Source organism: Amblyomma mixtum, chromosome 3, assembly GCF_055824585.1.
Source record: "Amblyomma mixtum isolate Tamu chromosome 3, ASM5582458v1, whole genome shotgun sequence".
Lineage (NCBI taxonomy): Eukaryota > Metazoa > Arthropoda > Arachnida > Ixodida > Ixodidae > Amblyomma > Amblyomma mixtum.
Window position 1 is genome coordinate 210,036,626 of NC_143014.1, and position 23,158 is coordinate 210,059,783.

The following is a 23,158-nucleotide window of genomic DNA, read 5'->3' on the forward strand; positions in this document are numbered from 1 at the left end:
TCATGGAGTCTTCAACAGCGTCATCTGTCGTTCCTGAGCCCATGCAACGATTAAAGTACACACAACACATGAAAGTACACGAAGAAAAGCACACAACAAATTGGAATTGGTTTAGCTCTGGTTAAATGAGAGAGATAGAGGCAATGGGGAGCGCACGGCAGCTGCGGAGGCCCCAGCACGCTAGCTATGCGCCACAACTGCGCATGCGCAACTGGCGGGCACGGCGGCGGCACCTCTGAGTCACCCGCGCAGCGACGGCGGTGGCGCGCCAGCTGTGCGCCGTGTGCCGTCGCTACTCCTCGCGCATGCATGGTATGGCCTTGCCTCAGCTCCGCGAAATGGCTCGTTGATTCGCATAGTGTTGCTTTTGCAACAAAACTCCACAGAAAGTGTGATATAAAGAGAAGTGCCCACAATATTTTATGACACTGAACCAGCAAAGTCCCTTCCATCATAGCCAAGGAATTCCTTTGCTCTGCTTACTGGTTTCGGAGAATGGCCGCACACCAGATATGCATGCGCACCTCCTGGGCTCTCGTTGCGTCCTCGATGAAGCCCAGTAGCTCAAGGGCTTTGGTAAAGTCATACTCGTTGGCATTCACATTGGCCCTGCTGATGTACATCTGAGAGAGCAGAAATTGTCAGTGCACACCACAAACAGTATAGCAACAACAGGTGTGGTCAAGCACCATTTTCACCACAAAACAAATACGAGGGGATGCTGAGAAGTTCCTGGCTTTGCCGCCTTTCATGTCGAATTGAAAAATTAGTTTGGTACCATAAAAAAGCATGATATCTTTATATGTAACTGTGCAAGTATCAGATGATTCTTGTTTTTTATAACTATTTTTAATTTCAGGTAGAGCGTGAGATGGCAGAGGCAGAAGCAAGTTTCACGCCTGTGGAGTTACGGCCGTGATGAAGTTTTTTTTTCTGTAGGGAAAGTCTGCAAAGGATATTCACAGTGAGATGTCACAAACACTAGGGGAGAAGTGTCGCTCCTACAGCACTGTCAAAACCTGGGTTGCTCGTTTCAAGACTGGGCATTTCACTGTTGAAGATGATCCCCGAAGTGGGGACCCCACAACCTCAACAGACCCGGCAACAAGCGATTCTCTCTATAAGCTGATTCGTGAGGATCGGCGAAGAGATAGCCCAGATTCCGGACATCTCCCGGGAGCGCGTTGGTTTCATTATTACCGATATCCTAGACATGCGCAAGCGTTCAGCGAAGTGGGTGTCGAAATGTTTGAACAGTGAACAGAAGGAGGCTCAAGTTGAGGCATCGAGAGCTGTTTCGACCCATTTTGATACTACAAAAGACTTTTTGAATAGATTAGTGACTAAGGATGAAACATGGCTCCACATTTATGGTTGGTTGGTTTATGGGGTTTAACGTCCCAAAGCGACTAAGGCTATGATCCCGAAACCAAGGAACAGTCAAAGGAATGGTGCCACAGTGGGTCCCCGCAACCAAAGAAATCCCGTGCCCAGAAATCGGCCAGAAGAGTCATGGCGTCCATTTTCTGGGAAAAAGATAGAGTTCTGTTGGTAGACTACCTTCGTCAGGGCTGTAGTATAAGTGGAGAATATTACGCCGGCCTCCTTGACAAGCTGAAAGAGGCAGTTAAGACGAAATGCCGGGGAAAGCTGAACAAAGGAATCCTTTTGTTGCAGGACAATGCACCTGTGCACCCGTACAAAGTTGTGGCTGTCAAACTGAAGGCCCTGGGTTTCCAAATGGTCCACCATCCCCCCTATTCACCTGACCTGGCCCCTTCTGACTACCATCTGTTTCCCAACTTGAAGAAGCATCTGAAGGGTCGTCATTTCGACGACATTGCTGACATCAAACTTGCTGCTGAAAGCTCGATTGACAACCTGTCACGTAATTTTTTTTTAAATGGACTAGAAAAGCTGAAAGAACGATGCAACAAGTACATCAGACTCGGGGGGGGGGGGGGGGGGGGAATATGTTGAATAAATGTGCACTTTCAAAACTCTGGCTACATTCTTTCTGTGTAAAGCCAGGAACTTCTCAGCACCCCCTCGTAGTACTAAATGTTCTCTATTACACAGCATCTCTGAAATAGCAAAGTCGCCCCAGAGCAATGGAGGTTTTTTTTTTCCGGTTTTATCGGCTTTAACATCCCAATGCGACTCAGGCTATGAGGGACGCAGTAATAGAGGGCTCCAGATAATTTCGACCACTTGGGGTTCCTTAATGTGCACCGGCGTTGCACAGTATACGGGCTTCTAGCATTTCGCCTCCGTCGAAAAGCGACTGCCGTGGCCGGGATTGAACCCGCATCTTAGAGCTATGGAGGAGCAACTAGGCTAGCGACAACCTCTAGTCACAAAGCCCTTTTGAGTAAAAAAACTGACAAACTATTTATTCTGACTTAGCCAATGAGAGGAGGAGGAGGAACAACTTTATGTAAAAAGAACAAAAAATCCTAAAAGGTGTGTTCCTACTTGTCCAAGAGTCCACAGGCCTGCGCCTCACGGAGAGCTCTGTCCACTTGCCATATCTGGCCAGCTAGTCAAGCAGCCCAAAGAGCGGCATCACCATGAGGAGGGGGATGGGTTGGGTATGGGGGAACTGCCATGGGTTGGGGGCATTCCCACAAGTAGTGTATGAGGGTGGCCTTGGCTGCCCCACATGTTAAGCAGAGTGGGAGGGTCAAGGTAGGGTGATAGTGATGGAGGAAGTAGGGTGAGATGTAGCAGCTTGTCTGCAGTTGCCGCCAGACCGCACTGTATTTTGAATCTAGTGTACTGTGAGGCGGTGGGGTGGTGAAGCGGCTATTTTTGTAATGAGTGTTGATTTGGTGGCATGTGAGTAGAGCCCGCAAGGTTGCCTGCGAGGGTTTGGGTGCCCAATTTTCTGGGGCCACGAGGAACAGTTGGGAATTGGCAAGATAGAAAGCTCCACGAAAGTCACAAAAAAAAAATTAAGTACAAAACACCAAATAATATGGAATATGCTCACTTCTATTAGCTCTTCCGGGCCAAGCACTCTCATGTTTTTCGGGTCCAAGCAGTATGCCTGCACATATTGGAAATGCATCCTCAACGATGTCACAAGCTACAAAGTGGACAAACAAAGCCTTCAGTTAACATTGCAAGCCTTGCTTTATATGTATCGCTTCACAAGGGCAGAAATGAAAATGGGAAGAGCAAGATAGGAGAATGAACTGAGAAAACAAGAAAAAAATAATACTAGGTAGTTCAGGGCTTCATGAACATGAATATGACCAGGTCTCACCTCTTTCACTTGAGCTGGAAGTGACTCTTGATACATGATCATTGCTTGTTCTCTGATGTCTGTGAAAATAAAAAAAAAATAGCTTCCACCGGTTACACTTTGCAGCCAATTTACCTACGTGGAATGACAAAGTAATTTGATCATTAAAAAGTTTAGTACAGAAAATTGCACCTCATCACAGCTGTATTCTTTCTAGAAAAAAATATATATACTATATATGAAGTGACTATGAAAAAGAAAGGGAAAGGAAAAAATTAGAGGGTAGACTTAAGCTCCGTCTTAAGGATATGAAGCAAGCGTGTTTATGATTTCATGCCCATATATGTGGAATAGGTCATCCTCAATTTTACATTCATATGTCCCTGGGAGTCCTTGTACCACCCCTTGCACAATGGTGCAGCAGTTAAGGGATGCACCACTGCCCTGCGATGGCAGGTGCTGCTACCGGTGGGTGTTGTGCGACCCAAGTTGCTTTTCCCGAGCAACCTCTCAGGATCAACCATCAATTTAACTGCCACCTGCCAGGGTGGTTTACTCACGATCTGGTGGGTACATTGTGATGACCCCACAAGGTCACGTGACCTAGGCTGCCAACCTAGGTTGCTTCTCTGGGAGTGGCTACCTGGGCCACCCTACGCTACCCTATTTATTTCTCACATTGCTGACAACGCTGGTGCCGTTTTTTTTTGCGTAATGGGGCCTTTAATGCTATCGTGTTAAAACTACTTCTGCTGTTTTTGATTGCTTTGACGGATCGCTGCTCGTTTTTTTCAGTAGCTTGACAATCTTTTTGAAAGAATGAGCGCTTTGTGGCTGGCTGTCACACAGAGCACAAATCTCATGTGATAAAGGGCTCACGTTTTTGCCAATTGCAGTGCAAAGGTGCGCAGTGGACACGTAATGTCTGATGTGCTGAGAAAGAGCTTTGAAGTAACTGCATGGTTTCTGAACAATCTTTTCCATTATTCGTCGCAAAAAAAAAATGCTTCTCGATTTCACTCTGCATTGTTCTGTCGGTTTCTCAAGAAGGGTAAAATTTGATCAAGGCAGTTGAAGGGAACTGCACATAATTTTTTTGTGAATATTTGCAGCATACCTTTGTAATGTTTCTTTTTTCATATGTTCCTCGTATTAACCTTATGATTTTGTGTGTCACACCAAAGGCAACCAGATTCCTCTGGAACGATTGTAGCCACGTGCAACTGTTTCTGGAATGTTCAAGTTTATTGCAGGGATTGTAGACGCCTTGTCTGAAACGTTCCTTGTTACCTATTAAATTCAATGTGGCTGAGAGTGGTGGCCAGCCTGATCTTTCAACGACCACCATGCACATTCGCTACTGTCGCCGTGGCCGAGTTCAGTTCAGTTCAGTGTACAGGTTTTCTTGGTAAAGCTTCCTTTGAAACCCTTCTTAATGCTTTCTGCCAGACTGCTGGCAACACCATGTACATTATTTAAGCTACTTACAGTCACGCGGCTGCGCTTGTGATTGCAGTAAATAAGCAAAAGGCAGAGAGAGTGTCAAGGACATTTAAACTCGAAAGGTGCCAACAGAGCTGAGCTCACACCCAGTATTTGTTTTTCTAAGTACAGGCTACAAGTAAGTTGAACTTGGGCTTCCAGTTTCACCTTGTATGTTCTTAATCTCTGCAGATTGAAAACCAAAGGTAACAAAAATTTCTCTGTCATTTGTTATTGTTTCTGACAGATACAAATTTCCCTGTGTATTGAACGAATAGCTGTGCACACACTCTGAAAGAAGTGTGCACTAAAAACAAGCAAAAAATTCACAGACTACCTAGTCATCGAGAGTAGATGCAAGCATCAGGGGTGGAAGCAGGCTCCGGCTTTTTGGAGCAGGCACAGGAGCAGTAAAAGTCTTATTTTGAAGCAGCTTTGGAGCAGCAAAAGTCTAATTTTGGAGCAGGTTTGGAGCAATTTGTAAGCTATTTCAGAACATTTGGAGCAGACTGGTGACATTTAAATGCGACTGTGAGCAATTTTGTTCGCAACTAGTAAAAAAACTGCATAAATATTGATCACAGATCCCACAGGCCAGAATGAATTAAAAGGACTGCAATCGTTCTGAAGATATTCGCTAGGGTTTATGAAAAAAAAGACATGTGGCAGCTACTACAAGCAGTAGCTGCATTACATTAGCTGTTATTAATTTCAGTTCAAAAAAAGAAAAGAAAACAACAACATAATGGGGACAGTATTGTGCCCCCGAAAAATCTGACGTAATTCAAGTGCATGGAACAAGCTACAAGTCAACCGGATCAACTGACCTCTACAATCCTAGGATTATGGATACAAAGCAATCTCTGGACATCACACACCATTCAAACTCTGAAGAAAACCACTAGCCACTTGTCATATGTTGAGGATGACCAAGCACATCACCAGACACTGCCTAGGCATGAGAGAGGACGTCAGCCTCCTGCTGGTCCAAGCTCTAGTGATCAACAGTGACCTACGGCCTCTCCTTATCCACAATCTCAACCAAAGAGAAGAATCCCAAGTGGACATAATCATCAAAGGGGCATACAAGACAGCCCTGGGCCTTCCCATCAATACCTCAAACGAGAGTTTGGCAGCTCTAGGACTTCAAAACATCTTCAGAGAGCTGATGGAAGCTGTCCTAGCCTCACAAAAACCGGGCTGCAAACCATAACAGCGGGCAGAGTCATCCTCCAAAGGACAGGTACTGCGGATATGCCCTCCCTCAACAGCCCAGAAGTCGCATCAAAGTGAACCCGCTACCGAAACATGCACCACAAACTGCAAGCTGGAAGACAGCACGCCTGAGTCTCGCGGCTGGGGACTCAAATATAAAAGGAGCCACATGCCATCTATGAAGATGTGGTGGTGTACCCGAAGAGGGGTGCAAACACCCTGGCAGCTGTTGACCATCAACTTTCTTCTTCAACTTTCCATCAACCTCCTACCCACACACAACACACAAAATCACATGGGCCTCAAGGCCATGGGGGACTGGACGAGAAGGTCAATGCTCTAGCTTGAGCGCTAATTAACCAAGCGGATCATCCCACCCAACTCTCTATCACACCCCTCTCCTTCAACTACACAGAATATCTTGAGACTCAGCGCCTCAACTGCACAGTCTACTCCCCACCACACAAAAAGCCGAGCACAGATTATGCCACAGCATAGAGACAAATTCGAACAAATCCATTCCCAAACCTCTATAAATACAGCAGAATGTATCCAACACAATACACGCACACCTGACCCTGGTGTAGCGCCTGCCCCACACTCTTCTACATCTTGTGGGGATAAGGGAGGAAGCTCGAACACCTAAAGACACCACACACGTCATTTGAGCAGTGGGAGGCACAGGTGACCAGCGAAACCCTAGAGGGACAGTCGGACCTCACCCAGCAGGTTTGCCGGGCAGCCAAGGCCAACGGAGTTCTAAACCACCCATCAAGCTCATGAGAAGCCCCACCATGCAGTCATAATAAAGTTTCTTCTCTCTTTCTCCCTGCAGTACCATGAAAAATCCCGCAATTTGGAAAAAGTTTACAAATTTCAGTTCCTAAAGTTTCCTGAAGTTCTACGAAGATTTCCTTAAATTCCCTGAAAAAGAAAAATTCTGGGAATGAAAAATCACCGGTTCACTCTGAAATTTGTAGACCATCCATTGTCAGTTCTGCACAATGCATGCCCTGCCCCAGACCTAAATTTCTAGTCCTATGGGTTATGAAACTCCAAATTGAAATCTGGCTAGAACCTGTTGGCAGTTCCTGGCGGTCAGTTGGTCCCACCTGCGAGCCTACCAATCAGATGTTGGTGGTGGTGCCCAGCAACTTCAATTTCTCTGCCTCGTCTGCCTTGGAACAACTTGGGCAGTCTCTTTAAATGCTGCAATTAGTGCGAGAACTTGCAAACCTCCAAATTTCTCATTTATGCTCAATCCTCTTTCCAAATTTCAACTAGAATATTTGCCACTTGTGTTTGTTCTTCAACCCTTGCTGCTCTCTCCGAGAATACTTAACACACATATCCCCATTGAAGGGTACAATTAAAAAAAGCAGCGGCAAATACTGCTCAAAGGAGGGCCTCCAGCCAATGGAGTCGACTGACAGTCAGGAATACGGTTAATGCTATTTCACGGTTTGCTCGTGGTTTCACACTATACTCAGGGACAACAAAGAAATGAGACAGTCCTTTGTCCCCGTGCCATGAGGAGTCGGCTCTTCAGCACTAGTGACCCTCTACTCTCTCTCCAACTTCCCCCTTTCAACCCTCAGCACTCCGAGCCCGAACAACGAGCAACCCACATACCCATGGCACAGGGACAAAGGACAGCCTCTGTCCCTTTCCTGCCTAGCCTCTGCTGCATTTAAACCGCAACTGTCATGAAAACTGGTCGACGTCAATCGTTTGGAAGGCCTCCTTTGAGGGGCATTCACTGCTGCCTTCTTGACTTGTATCAGACTACAGCACTCTTCGAACTGCTTGCTGTACAACTTTTGCCCAATTTTCTAGTCATCTCGCCAACTTTGAAGTTTTGGAACCATATGCTACCCGCTTGGATGAAGAGACAAAAGCGAGACCATATCCTGAGCTGTGAAAGATAAGCGCATCGCTGGTTTCCTTCTACTGGCAAGGTGCATCGGTCGCTCCATCCCAATGACACGCAAATATTAAGTTCTGAGAACAGTGAACAAGCTAAAACTGCATTGAACGAAATGAAGAAACAGCGCTGACAGTGAAATGAAGAGACGTACACAAGCTCTGTTTATGTCTCTTCTTTTCTCCCGTATTGTTTGTCAGTGCTGTTTCGTTGCTCTGTTCAACATGAACCAAGTAGCCAGATTTAGCACTCTTACTGGATTCAAAACTGCATGCCTGCTTTAATTCTTTCCCTACTACACCCACTCCCCACTGTTAGCCCACTAATGATGGATGCAAATGCTCATTCCAAAAGCTTCAGCACCATTCTTGGACATACTGCGCCATTTGGCTTGAAGTTAGAAAACTACAGCTTAGTTTCTCTAGCTTGCTTTTTTTGTGCGATGGTAATCTTTGAACTTTCTGTGAAAACAGCAGAGCCTCAAAGTTGTCGGCGAAAACGGCTGCCTCCTTCAGCACGCCATATGTCCTGAAACCAAGCAAACCTCGTGATATAGCTTTGATTTTCATTTATAAGTACTGTATAAATGCGTATAAGAGCCTCACTTCTTTCTCCAAATTCAAGGGCCAATTTTTAGAGTGAGGTCCACAAACGTGATGCATGGAAAAAAAAATTTTTATAGCAACAATAACACACCAATCAGGGAATGAGCAGCAGTTATTCTACGCTCAACCATCGTAGGCTCGCGAAGTCTTCAGACTCTGAGCTGGTGCTGTGCTTTTGTGCATGTTCATCCCATAAGGAGTTGTCTTCAATGCCGTCCAAACTGTTAGTGAACCAAGTCATCTTGATACTGCTGGATAGTGTCCACAGACACCGAGTTCATAGTGGACAAGATCCTGGTGTTCATCAATGCAATGTTTTTGTTGCACCATCGTCAAACGCGCTTCTCATCCACAGTGAATTTCCTGCCAGCCACACGCTTGTGTTCACGAGCAAGCTCTACGACTTTCAATTTAAAGCCAATTGCGTAGCTATTAAGGTGCTTGCCAATTGTATTAAAATTCCAACACTCAGCAGCAGTTCATGACCAAAAAAAAAGCTAACAGCACACGAAAGCCAGAATGCACGTGTTTGGTTGACAGCCAGAAAATGCTGGAGCTGATGCCAGTATGGATAGGGAGAGTTCATGGGAGAGGAAAATGTCTATGACAATGGCGATGACTGATAGTCTTGAGCCTCATCTGTAGGCAGCGCCTGGACACTCCTGTGTTTGTGCATTTCAACAGCTATTCCTGCGTGGGTCGTGGAAAGATTGGGTGTGGCCCTTCAAGGATTTTTATGCGTAGCATATTGCAATCACTCAGTTCAGCCCTTGGGCGCGGCCGGGCAGCCACCAAACCACGTGACGTGATGTCACCAAACCACTTAAAAAAAAACCGTCTGAACATGGCGGCGGTTGCCACCGCCCCGTTTCAAAGGGGGCGCTCCTATCCATCCACCCATCCATCCATACGTCACGGAGGAAAAGCTGCTGAGAAAATCGAGTGCCGCCAAGCAATACCTCGCGCAAAAAGACCGCGCAATATGCAACGCATTCTTGGCTTAACCAAGCTAAGCCTGGGCAAATTTTTTTTTTAAGTATTTCCTTTGGAAAAACAGAATGTGACCCATACACAAGCGCAGCCCTTACACGTGCTTATATGGCATTTGCTATTAGACAGATATCTTGAATGTTGCAAAGTTCCTTTAAAAATTTTTTTCTTTTTATATACAAACATTTCTCTACAAATCCTGTTTAAATTTTATACAAAAACCTTAATTTAGTTGCAATAAAGGTTTGGCGAAAAACATGGAACACATTAATGAAACTTGTGTAATTGAAACATGTTTAACTAGCTTCATTTTGATGTGATGCATTAAATTTTAAACCGGACTTTTCTTGGAGCAAAAAATTCGAACGAAAACCTAAAAAAGAACGCCATTTTACCCACATAAGGGCATGCCATTCTTTTAGTTCCTCTGTTTGGCAAAACGTACACCACTCCGCCGTACAAAAATGAGGTTGTGGTCATAGTCATTTTGCGTCCATGCAGCCAAGAATGATCGGGGAAGGGAGAGGCAGCAGGGACCCCACCCAGCATGGGCATCCTTCTTGCATGGGTATCTAATTACAGCATGCAGGCTAGTGCATTACTAAATGTGCAGTCGTCATGCAATTTTCTGTCTATGTTCACACAAATTTTCACTCACTCTTGATCATTTCAGCATATGTCTCTGGTGGGTCATCACTGGCAAGTGCTGCCAGCTTGCTGTGGCTTAGCAGGTGCTGTAGAGAGAGGAAAAAAGGCAATCCTTGAACGGCTCCAAAACAGAAGGGAAACGGCAGTTTGACAGCATGCACTGAGACGCAGTGGTAAAATAAGACGCCTAGCAACTCCTGAACACTGATGAAAACTTTATAGTGGTTAATGAATAGTCATGTGCCAAAGCTACACTGTGGGTTATGAGGCAAGCTATAATGGAAGGACTCCTGAACAATTTCGACCACGTGTGGTTGTTTAAAACGCATTGAAATTCCATTACCCAAATACCATCTCATTGCACTTCAAAAATGATGGCTTGGTATGTGGGGCTTAGCATTCCAAAGCTGCACATGGGCTATGAGGAACTCCATAGCAGAGGTCTCCTGATTACTTTCGAACACCAGGGGTTCTTTAACGCGCACTGACCTCGCACAGCACACGTGTTTTTGCACATCACTTCCACTAAAATGTAGCTGCTGTGGCTGAGACCTGATCCTGCAATCATGAACTCAGTAGCGACATGCTATAGCCCAGGGGTCTAAAACGCACGGCCCGCTGGCCCTCCAAGTTTTACCTTTTATTTCAAAAGCTCGTGCTAGCTCCATGAGTCGGCTCATCACCAGATTTGTTTTCTAACTGAAATTGGCCAAAAAGTTACATCTGCAGACAGCACTCATTCGTTGTGAAAAGAGGCAGGGGCCCCTTGATCTACATTCTGTTCAGACGGACATCAGCTGCCTTCTAGAGCACACAGAGAGCAAGATGCCAGACAACCCTTTCTTTCTCTAACACCCTTCTGCACAACTAAACCTAAAAACAAGCCCAGCCCCCATGACACGGAAACCAAGGCCCACTTCTTTCCCTTTTCTGCGTAGCTTTTGCTGCAGAGCCACACAGAAAGTTGTTCAGGAGTGGACAATTTCCACACCAGAATAGAAATCTCTGGTGTGGAAACTGAAAGGCAGCAACTTCCTACCTTTGCCTTTATTCCTGACTGTGAGTCACAAACTTTTGTTTTGTATAAGGCGAAAGTATTCAGGTGGTAACAAAAGATACGGACGATGAACTTCTCAGTAGCCACGGCAGAGGTGATCTGTAAACTGACCTATTGCCCATCTCCTGGAGCGCTTCAGCAACAAAGCTGTTCTGTTCATTTCGTGAAATTATGTTCCAAAAGTGATTGGTTTGGTTTGGTTTATTAGGGTTAACGTCCCAAAGCAACTGACGCTATGAGGGACTCCGTAGTGAAGGGCTCTAGATATTTCAACCACCTGGGGATCTTTAACATGCCAGAATAGAAATCTCGGGTGTGGAAACTAAAAGGCAGTAACTTCATATCTTTGCCTTTATTCCTGACTGTGAGTCACTACTAACTTTTGTCTTGTATAAGGCGAAAGTATTCAGATGGTAACAAAAGATACGGATGATGGACTTCTCAGTAGCCACGGCAGAGGTGATCTGTAAACTGACCTATTGTCCATCTCCTGGAGTGCTTCAGCAACAATGCTGTTTTGTTCATTCCGTGAAATCACGCTCCGAAAACGAGACGGGCAACTACAGGCAACCAATGAAAGATATGAAGACTCTGATTGCACAGAAAGCATGCCTATATGAGTAGGCCGATAAAGCTGCGTGGCTGTTTTTTTTAGGGGGGGGGGGAGGGGGCAAGTCTTTGTTAAGTTCTCACCTCATTACTGAAAGGAGGGCAAAGGATGCCCATCTACCACGTATTTCTCCCTGCTCAAACCATGGACTTCCTGACTGCCAGCAATTCTACGAAAACTTTATTCCCCCCCATTCCTGAAAGCCAGCTATTACTGTCACATACATTTCCCAGTTTTAAGGGGGGATCCTGGTCTCTTAAAAAAATTTTTATTAAGGAACTCACAAATATAAAATCTTCAGGGAGCTTGTATTTATTGTGTGCTGATTCTAAATGTCATTTATATGATGTAAAACAAGTTTGGTTCAGTTTGTGGGGTTTAATGTCTCAAAGCGACTCAGGCTATGAGGAACACCGTAGTGGAGGGTGGAGGCCTCCAGATAATTTCAACCACCTAGTGTTCTTTAATGCGCAATAACATTGCACAGCACACGGGCCTCTAGCATTCTGCCTCCATCAAAATGTGACTGCCGCAGCCATGATCGAACCTGTGTCTTTCGGGTCAGACACCAAGCACCATAACCACTAGGCCACCGCGGCGGCTCATGTGAAACAAGTCCTCGTACACCTATGCAATATGTTCTGTAAGTTTTTGGAGACAGCTTTGAAGAAATTTTGCTGCAAGAAACTTGCCTAAATGCATGACATTACTTTTTTGCCACATCAGGGAATGCATTAAGGGTAAAATTATCATCGTGCTGGTTACAGAACTATGGGGTTTTTTATGTTAAAAGCCCAAAAACAGGGATACAAACTTTTCCCACATCTGAAGTGGTGACTTGAAAATCATATAACTGAACTTCTACAATAGGCAGGATGATAGTTTTGCCCTTATTGCATTCCTTGATGTCAAGAGAAACCAATGGCATGCATTCAAACAAGTTCTCTCGAGCAAAACTTCTTAATACTCTTTCCAAAAGAGTGGCATAACATACTGCATATGTGCACAGGGACTTGTTTTACACGAAATTAAATGACATATTTAGAATCGGCACAAACAACTGCATGTTCCCTGAAGATTGCACATTTGTGACTTCAATAGCAAAACTTTTTCCCCAAGATCAGGGTCTCCTCTTAAGTAGTTTAGCAGTAAAATTTCAGCTCGAAAAACCAGGACAACTAATGTTAGAAAGGGTACAAGTATGAAGCTGCAAGTTTAGCTGTTGAAAATTATCATCTACCAATTTTAGCAGTTGGAGATCAAGATATTCCAGGGGAGCATTAAGGCACGCAGAATGACAACAAAGTTAAACTGGCCGCAACCTTTGCTTGTTTCCTTCAGCACATTCAGTGAGTACTGATAATTGCACAGCCATGCAAGCGTTCCTACAAAGGCATACAGTTGGGGTTCAGGAGAAGCCTTCTTAGCCAGAAGTACTTGTTGCATGCCTCATAGCCCACTTGCCACTTGGAGACTGTGTAGTTCGCATGCCGCACACTACACCCGCTTTATTGGGGAGGGTTTTTTCTGTTTTTCTCACCCTTTGGGACATTATTTGGGAAGCTATATTAGGCACTTCACCATACCAAATGCCACTTGATGATAACCTGCTCTAATTTGCATTTCACTACTGTCACATCTATTTCAATATTATCTACAGCCCTTGTGGCAGCAAGAACATAGGCTTTCCCCGTTCAAAGTTCATTGTTGAAATGCTGCTGTCGAAGACTTCAATGAAACGAAAAACTGAAGATGAAAAACGGTGATTTTAACATCAATGGCAACAGCCGTATTTCTTCACTGAGCCGTAGCACAAGATGGTATGTTTAATCTGCCGTCAGACTACCTGTGCCGAAGGAGTAGAACGTGCGACGCCATTTCATGTCCTGTCATCATGACAAGTACAGTGCATTAACTGGAAAGATGTGTGACAACAAAGTGGATCAATTGAAGGCGTCACTCGGAAAACAGCAACAATTTTTTCAAAGCCTGCCAAAACAGTGGAAGAAATGGAGAGAGTAAGCATCATTATTTCCCATCTAAATGCAAAATCTGCAAAACCTTTCACCGATGGTTATTTGCGAAATACTACTTGCTTGAAACCGCAGGCACTGTTTGTCCAAGCATGAAAAAGGAATTAGAAAAGATACCATATAATGTCATGCAAGGGCCACACCTGTGTAGAGGCCACACCCATTTTTAACTTGATAACTGCGAACAAAATACAGTTATACTTTTTTTTTTTTAAATTCCTGTATGGGCCACACATCAAGAATTTGCACCCAAATTAAAAAAAAAAGTGCGGCCCTTACACGAGCTTATACGGTAAGCCTTTCACCCAGGACAGTTGCGGAGAGAATTGCCAAGATAGGCCACGACATTCAAAACGCCTTAAGAGAAGCTGAAATGGTATTTTGAGAATTCTAGGTTATTCAAGAATTCGAATCTATCAAGCTTCTAGATATAGCATGCAAAGTATTTTTGCACTAGCATTTAAAATGGTGACATAATCGTCGATTAAAACCACGACGATGTTTAGGCTTCTCCTTACTCCGTTGGAGGAGTGCGAGGAAACTCAGCAGCGACGTCATTGTTGCTGAAATTTCAGATATCCGCTGCTTATGCCTGCATGCTGCAGTGCATCATCAGATGGCGCCATACAATGCATCCTGAGCTTCACCTTCGATGGCATTGGTTTTCTTCCATGGAATAACTGTTTCTTCGCTGGAAACGTAGTGCCGTCATACGTGACGTCATTATCGGGGCCTCTGCCCGTCGCTGTGCACTTCAGAGAAGCCTGAATGCCGACGATGATTTTATTCAGCGGTACCGTGACCATTTCAAATGCTAGAGCAAAATGATTTCGCAGGGTTTACCTGCACATTTCGCACATTCGGCGACCTTAAGCTCATTGAATTCTAAAACCGCTTCAGTTGCCCTTTAATGTACCGATGTCAGGACTTGAAGCCTTTTCTCTCACCACTGATGAAAGCACTGACATTACAAATAATGCCCAGTGGCACAGACCAAAATCTCAACATGAAAGCAGAACTTTACTGGACATTGTCCTGATGAAAGGCACCACTACAAGAGCGGACATCATTTCACAGCAAGGAGTAGTTGAATACATTGGCTTGCAATGGGAGCAGATGATGTGTGTGGAAACCAGTGGTACTCCATCAATGGTCGGAAGCAGAAGTGGTCTTGTAGGATGTTTTCAAATGAAGTTTGATGGGCTCAGAGCCACTGAACAGTTTGTGGTAGTGCATTGCATTTTACACTAAGGAGCACTATGTAGCAAGACAGTGAGCATTAAATCTGTCATGGACACTGTATTTGGCGCAATGAACATTCTTCATTCGTTCAAGAGCGCTCACCCACCGTCAGTTCACCTCTCTGTAACAAGAAGAAGAATGCAATCTTAAGGAGATTCTACACCACACCAACATGCGCAGGATAAGCCACGGAAAACTGCTGAAGAGATTTTCTGACTTGAGAAAGGAAACCGACAACTTCTTGAAGGAGAAAAATAAGCCAATAGCTGAGCAGTCAAATGAGAGTGGCTTTATTCCCTTGCATTTCTCACAGACATATGTGATCACCTGAACATAAAACTTCATGGAAAAACAAAAAATCACAATGAAAATGAAAGAGGATGTTCATACATTTCAGGCCAAATACACAACTCTGGCAACGCCAGACAAAAGTGAATAAGATGGACCACTTTCTGACTCTCGAGTCACTTGGGCACACTGCCCAAGAATCTTGCTTCATTTTTGCAGATTTGCCCTGCAACCGCAAGGAAAAATTCAAAATTTGGTTTCAAGATACCCGCAGCCTCTCAAAACAGTTTGAAATTTTCTCTGTGCCCTTCGCTGTGCGAGTCGATGATGATGAGCCGAAGTTGCAAAAGCAGCTTATTGAACTTCAAGCAAGCACCACATTACGACAGAAATTTGAGGACGCAGGTGTCCCGGAGTTTTACACATTTTTAGATAAGACAATTTGTCCAACTCTGCAGCTCCAAGCGACAAGGATCCTTGCCATGTTCTGGAGCACATACTAATATGAGCACCTCTTCTCTTTATTGAAAGTGAACAAATCTGCTCTGCGTTCAAGGATGACAGATGACCACTCCAGCCATAAAGCATATTGTTTCTGCACAATATCTAATACCAGATATTGTATCCCTTATTGCTGCCAAGCATTGGTAAACCTCAAGTTGAAGTTCAAGTTTATTTTCACCACAGATGCCGGTAGGTTCGGATACAAGGTGATCAGAGATCACTTGAGGGTCCCCTGAACCCCCTTTACATGGAATACAGCAGGAAAATGAGACACAGTTCATTGCAAATATCAAACGATCGGCTAACACTTCACACAACACTTCCTACACACAAATGGCATGTACATACAGAATATCTCGATATTGCCACGTAGCATTGTAATGTTTGTTCGTTCACGCTCAAGGCAGCAGGAAAGGGTCGTTATCACTATTGTTCGTGACGCGAGAAGCGACTAGACTAATCTCGATTGTTCGCAGCCATGAAAGGCTGCATCTAGGTTTTTCCAGATTACCGTAGATGATCTTGACCTGTTATCTGGAAGTTTCCTTGCCGGCTTTAAATTGAGCGATGCCGCGAGCGGCGGACATTCGTAGTTCGACGATTGACGAGCACGCTTGTTGCTTACGCCGCCACCGAGTGAGTCAGTTCTTTTGCGGGCGCAAGTCAGCCCAAATAAAGAGCTTCGTTTGCAAGTATTTCTGGTGTCTTCCTGACCGCTGGACTGCCGTCACTACAACGTGACATCTGGGGGAGGTGCGTGGTAGCCTTCCATGTACCGGACACCCCCTACAAGCCGTGACGCCAGCCCTCTGAGTCATCAACCGCAGGACCTGAGTCCAGTCCACCGCACTAGCCGACGCCTGCAAGGGGACGCACCAGAGTTCGGGAATCTGCCGGACCCTACCCGGAAGCGAAAGCCAGCAGCAACGCCCACCATGAGCTTGCCCCAGACGACGACTCCAATCATTCTGCAGCAGCCCCGGGTGCCACCAACCTTCGACGCTTCGCCTGGCGCCGACCCCGAAGAATGGCTGGAGCAGTTCGACCGAGTGGCTGTCTTTAACAACTGGGACGATGCCATGAAATTTAGGTACGTCTTCTTTGCCCTGGAGGGACCAGCAAGAGTCTGGTTTGAGAATGAGGAAGCCAGCCTCGCGAATTGGGCAACCTTCAAAGAGCAGCTTCTCAAGACTTTCACAAACGTCGTGAGAAAGGAGAGAGCCCAGCAGCTGCTACAGTCTCGCATACAACACCCAAACGAGACCGTTGCAGTGTACACTGAGGAGATGAAGCGTCTCTTCCGGCGTGCCGACTCGAACATGAAGGAAGAAGAAAAGGTCAAGCTGCTTATGCGAGGAGTTAAAGAACAACTCTTTGCCGGCCTCGTACGGAACCCACCGAAAACCGTGGCGGAATTCATAGAAGAGGCCTCCACGATGGAAAAAACACTTGACGCCCGAGCCCGCCAATATGAGCGCCAGCAGCACGTTTTTTCAGCAAACTGCCTGGACACCGCTAACAGCAATGACCTGCGGGAGGTTATACGCCAAGTAGTACGAGAAGAGCTCCGACGATTGCTGCCAAATGGAACGCAGCCGCAGGTTTCACCACTTACTGAAGTAATCCGGGACGAAGTTCAACAGGCCTTGGGTGTGACGCCGACACCCACGCAGCCTCTGCAGCCCCCAGCCATGACTTACGCCGCAGCTGTGCGCCGTCCTCCACCTCGACGACGGGACCCAAGCCCCTATCGCCCTCAGCCAGCTGCGTTGGACCGCCGCCCACTCGCCCCAACCCGCCCGTCCTACGAGCGACGCGCGCAGCCGAGGAAATGCGACGAGTGGAGAACTCCCGACCAGCGCCGCCCACTATGCTTCCACTGTGGCGAAGCCGGTCACGTCCTCCGGCACTGCCCATACAGAAGACTGGGCATCCGAGGGTTCTCTTACGACGCTCCACGACCCCGACCCGGCCAGCGACCAGCCGAAATCGAGGAGTTTTTGCGTCGGGAAGAATACTCATCGCCGAGCCGCCTATGAAGTTCCTCGTCGCCATCGTCCCCGCGCTTTGTTTCTCCTAGCCGAGGTTACGCCGTGCGTGGACGCTCCCCCAGCCCCCGAACGTTAAACTAAATAAAGCAGCCTCTGGAGGTGAGGTTGCTTCTAAGCGCAGGAACTAAGATCCTCCATCGACGAAAACAGAAGACCATGCCCCCTACGACGACGACGACCCCTACGAAGACGACGACGATCCCTACGACGATCCCTACGACGACTACTACGACGACTACTAAGACGACTACTACGAATACTACTACGACGACGACAAATACGACGTCTACTACGACGACAAATACGACTACTACGACGGCAAATACGACGACAAATACGACGACAAATACGACGACAAAAACTACCACAACATCGACGACGACGACGAAACGGCCAGAGTTGAAGCTTTTACCGCTGCCCTTACACCTTATTAGGAACGCTAAAGGACTCTTAAGTTCTCGAAGCATTCTCTGTGTTTAATTTCATTTTAAAGCATCGAGACAATGCTTCTTTCGAAGGGGGGTAATGCCACGTAGCATTGTAATGTTTGTTCGTTCACGCTCAAGGCAGCAGGAAAGGGTCGTTATCACTATTGTTCGTGACGCGAGAAGCGACTAGACTAATCTCGATTGTTCGCAGCCATGAAAGGCTGCATCTAGGTTTTTCCAGATTACCGTAGATGATCTTGACCTGTTATCTGGAAGTTTCCTTGCCGGCTTTAAATTGAGCGATGCCGCGAGCGGCGGACATTCGTAGTTCGACGATTGACGAGCACGCTTGTTGCTTACGCCGCCACCGAGTGAGTCAGTTCTTTTGCGGGCGCAAGTCAGCCCAAATAAAGAGCTTCGTTTGCAAGTATTTCTGGTGTCTTCCTGACCGCTGGACTGCCGTCACTACAACGTGACAATATGAAGTGAAAAATATACATCCTAGCAACGTTTCCCTTTTATGTTAAAGCAGCTCAAATTTTGCACAAGTTGTTTTTTGTAATATCAGGGGTGCAACAGTTGCGCCAATTGCGCCATTTTGATACAGCTGCATATTTCTGCGCCAAGCTGCGCCAAAAGTGTGAAATTTGTTAAAATTGCGCCTTGCTGCACCAAAATGCCCGATTAGACGCGAAAGATTGTAGTCTTGCTAGATTTGGCGAAAAATCGGAGCTGCGTTGGCAACATGTAGTGCCGGTGGCCAATCCAATCCAGCTAGAGGCTTGATGGCTTGAAACTATGCATGAAAAGAAAGAAAACACGTGCACGGTGAGCGCAAGTTGGTGAGTACCGTAGCAACCGTAGCTTGTGTGTGCGGCGGCTTGTCGACGCCGAGGGACGGTCTTGGACACTTACCTCGGATTGGTTTCCCCAGCTGGTCGCACCGCTACAGTGTCGATAGGCGTTCATCATGAGTAAAGGTGAGTGCATTCAAACTTGATTCGTTCGATGTGTGTTAGATGGAGATCAATGAGAGAGGTGCTGCAAATATTAACGCCGTCTCTTTGGGGTGGGGGCGATATGCTGCCAAAATCAACGATGTCATCGTTTGCCAGACTTCAGATGAAGCGGCAGAGCAGACGGGTATGAATTCGCGGTTGTATTTTACTGGTATGGTTGTGTTTAATGTGCCGCAACCTTTTAATGCAGGCGTCACATTGTGTTGCACGACTTTTTGTGCTGCTGCTCGAAGTTGCCGGTATTCTGTTGCGCCATCCATGCACCGCGAAATCAGTACGTTTTTTCGTTGATCACATTCACATCGTAAGATAGGAGGTGAATCAGTCGCGCCTTGCAAGTGCACTCAAAAAGCAACACGGGGGTGCCGATAGCAGCAGTCGGGCTCGTCGAACTATGAAGGCCCTTTGCATTCGGAAGTGGTCTATTTAAAGTTAGCTCAGAAACATCGAGAAAACTCAGCCAAGGCATACTGGTAAAGTCCGGAATAATGCAGAAGCAGTTGTGCTTGCCTGCAGTTGTCATTCCAGACTAAGCTCTCATCTCGTGCTACAAAGGAAGTGTTCACAAGATCAGTCATTGCACTACAGTCACAGTATAATGTCGCATGCCGGCGGCTATTGAAAAAAAAAAACATTTCAGAGGTTTTCGGCAACATCTACTTACACCTAATATCCCGAGTCATCGCCCGCACCTAGAAAGCGTAAACCACGTGCCGAAGACGAACTCGCCAGTTTTGTTTGCTTACAATTCCCCTACTTATCTGCTTTCAGCATTTGCCCCCATCTAATTTTGCCCGCAGATTTTTTTTTTCAGTGTACGTTCCCTTCCTAGCTTGTAAGTTGTAATTCGGATGCCTTTCTGTCACGCGGCTTTGCCCTGTTACTTTTTATTTTTAAGGTTTAATGCCTCATCGTTGTGAACAAAATCTGTCCCGCTTTTGCGGCGGCTCTGATTGGTCGAGACCGGATGCCCAATCACCATATTGAATCGATATTTAAAAAATAAATTAATAAACCTTTTCTACCAGGGAATCGAACCTCCATCCCTTGGATCCCCAGCTTATTGGTTTTTTTGTGTGTCGTACTGCGTTCGTTTTTGGTCACAGGTTGATCGCAGTCAGATTTGAATGAGGCTGTTCTGGTGCCGCACTTCTGCGATGCATGCAGCGGTCCATGCATATTGTGTCCAGTAAAAAACATTACGTTATGGTGCTTATGAGCAAGATAACATCCTGTGGTTAAGGTTCTTAAGCCACGCCTTGTTGAAAAATACATATTTTTTAGCTTTTGCTATTTTTTTAAATGCATGTTCCCCACCCTATATTTTCTATGAATTTCAGGTGGAGGAATAGGGCGGCTTACTATGAATATTGCAGTGGATAAATTTTATTTCTAAATGCCCGATTGTTTGTACTTTCTTGTTTCCTCCGGAGGCCGAAAAAAATCAGTTCCCGACTGTAGTTTGTAGTTTGCTGGTAATAGTAGTGAACATACTGCCTTTTATAAAATGAACTTTTTTCCTTTCTTCACAGGGCGGTGCACAAAATTCAATGCCTCGGTGCTGAATGCAGTGGACTGCAACAATGATGTGATCAGTGGTTGGTGCAGGGCAGGCATCAAGGACACAGATGCTTTTTGTATCTTGTGCAATGTGACAATTTGCTGTGCTCAGCATGGTACTGCTGCTGTCAAGCGCCATGCAAACATGAAGAAGCATGTGGAGGTAGCGGCAAAGCATAGAGATTCTAGTGGTGTGCTACTGGCGCCCAAGACCGTGCAAGCCACGATAGATTTTTCACGGGGGAGGCCTCATTCCTCGTTGCAAGACCAAGTTTGTGAGGCTGAAACCATATTTGCAATGTCTGTTGTTTCAAAAGGCATTCCCTACTCATGGGGTGACAAAGCAACACACATCTATAAAAGGATGTTTCCCGACAGTGATGTGGCCAAGAGTTTTACCTGTGGAAGGGCAAAACTTTCTTATGTCATCTCAGATGGTCTGGGGCCTTACTTCAAATCAAAGCTTTTGACAGAGTTGTGTCGGCCAAATGTTTTTTTTTCGTTAATGATTGACGAAACTCCAAAACCTGAACAGCGTGTGCAGCAGTTGGATTTGCTGATTAGATATTTCTCCGAAACTGCAAAGCAAGTTGTTGTCAAGCACTTGAACTCTTTTAACTTCGGTCGTGCCACTGGGGATATAATTGTAGGGTGCATAGAGGATGCCCTAACTGAGTTGCCAAAACAAGGGTTTCTTTGCTTTTTCAGTGATGGCCCTAATGTCATGAAGAGCGTGAAATCTAAGCTGAAACAAAAGATAAACCCAAATCTTGTTGATGTTGGGGAGTGCACTTTGCACAAAGTGCACAATGCATTTTCGAAGGGCTTAGATGCATTTTGTTCTGATGTTGAAGAACTTGTCAGGGATGTTTATTATTATTTTAAGCATCCTGTGCGTGCCGAGGGCCTGAAAGAACATCAAGAGATTTTGGGGATAGAGCCTCATGTCTTCCTCCGACACGTCTCTAATCGCTGGCTGACATTGCAAGATTCTCTAGTCCGCGTGGAAGAACAGTTCACTGCCTTGCAGTCCTTTTTTGGGGGGAACTGTGGTAGACTGCGACCAGGTGTGCAGACCCAACACAGCAGACTTGCTGCAGCTTTTGGCAGCAAGGACCTTTATGCAAAGGTACTGTTTCTGAGGAATGCTGCAGAGCTGTTCACCGGGTTCCAGAAACTCTTCCAAAGGCGGGAGCCACTTCTGCATGTCCTTCATGAAGAAATTCTAGGATTAGTGCGACAAGTTTTGAGTCGGTTTTTAAGAAGCGAAATATTTTGTAGCAAGAGTGCAGAGGAGTTAACCAAGCTTAACCTGGATGATGCTGCCTTTTGGAAGGCACGACCGGAAGTTGGCGTGGACACAGAAAAAGCTATGGAAGGCCGGGACCCTTCAGAGAAAAAAAAGGTTCCGCCTCGGAGCTCGGGCATTTTACCTTGCTTGTTCGAAAGCATTGCTTCACAAGCTCCCCCTCACAAATAAAGTGGTCATGCATGCAAGGTTCCTGGGTTTACAATACGAGAATGCTGAGCAGGAAGTGTGGTCCTTACACTACAGTGTGGGGCAACTTCCTCAGGTTTTGGGTGATGGTCAGGTGTCATATCTCGTTGATGAATGGCTCATGCTGAAGTGCGATCAGAGCAAAGGCACCCTGGAAGGAAGGCTGGATGTCTACTGGGCAAAGATATTTTGCATGAAGACAATAACAGGTTAAACAAAGTATCCCATGCTTTCGAAACTTGTAAAAGCAGTTCTTTCTCTGCCGCACGGAAATGCTGACCTAGAACGAGGCTTCAGTGAAAATAAGCACCTTTTAGATGGACGGAGCTCTCTGAACATCGCTAGTGTTAACGGAATGTGCCACATTAAAAGTTATCTTCAGCGCTATGATGGTGATGCAAGTAAGGTGCCCCTCAGCTCTGACCTTTTGAGATGTGTGAGGCAGTCACGAGCGAAGTATGCTCTGAGGATGAGCGCTGAAGAAAGCACAAGCAAGCGGGCAGCATAGGAGGCTGTTTCAAACCAGTGTACTCTTGAAGCAAAGAAGAAAGCATTGGAAGGCCAGGTGCAAACCAGCAAGGTGTTGCTCACTAGGGCTGAAGAGATGATAAACTTCGGTATCAAAGAGAAAGACATGGACAAGGTTGAAAGTGGTCGCTTGCTGTTGACTACAGGGAATGGAAACCTTGAGCAAGCCCTTAAAGACCTCAAGGAACTGGAAAAGCAAATGTTAAAAAAGGCGAGGCATTGACATGCA

The 23,158-nt window shown here is 45.9% G+C and overlaps 1 protein-coding gene and 1 pseudogene across 5 annotated transcripts in view; one reads left to right on the top strand and one right to left on the bottom strand.

Moving 5' to 3' along the window:
• LOC149353523 (nuclear pore complex protein Nup133-like) overlaps nucleotides 1-23,158 on the bottom strand; it is a 111,184-nt gene that overhangs the window by 3,563 nt on the left and 84,463 nt on the right. For 2 of the 5 annotated variants that reach the window (XM_089582614.1, XM_089582613.1), the window contains 4 exons: nucleotides 10,122-10,197; nucleotides 3,269-3,327; nucleotides 2,993-3,049; nucleotides 484-623 (listed from right to left, as the gene is read on the bottom strand). In XM_089582614.1, the coding sequence (XP_089438740.1) occupies nucleotides 484-623; nucleotides 2,993-3,049; nucleotides 3,269-3,327; nucleotides 10,122-10,197 (332 nt within the window). Of the gene's footprint in view, nucleotides 1-483; nucleotides 624-2,992; nucleotides 3,050-3,268; nucleotides 3,328-10,121; nucleotides 10,198-14,812; nucleotides 15,568-23,158 lie in introns of those variants that run through there. The other 3 variants (XM_089582615.1, XR_016291002.1, XM_089582616.1) reach the window with 3 other exon arrangements.
• Nucleotides 20,541-23,155, top strand: LOC149353524 (uncharacterized; annotated as a pseudogene).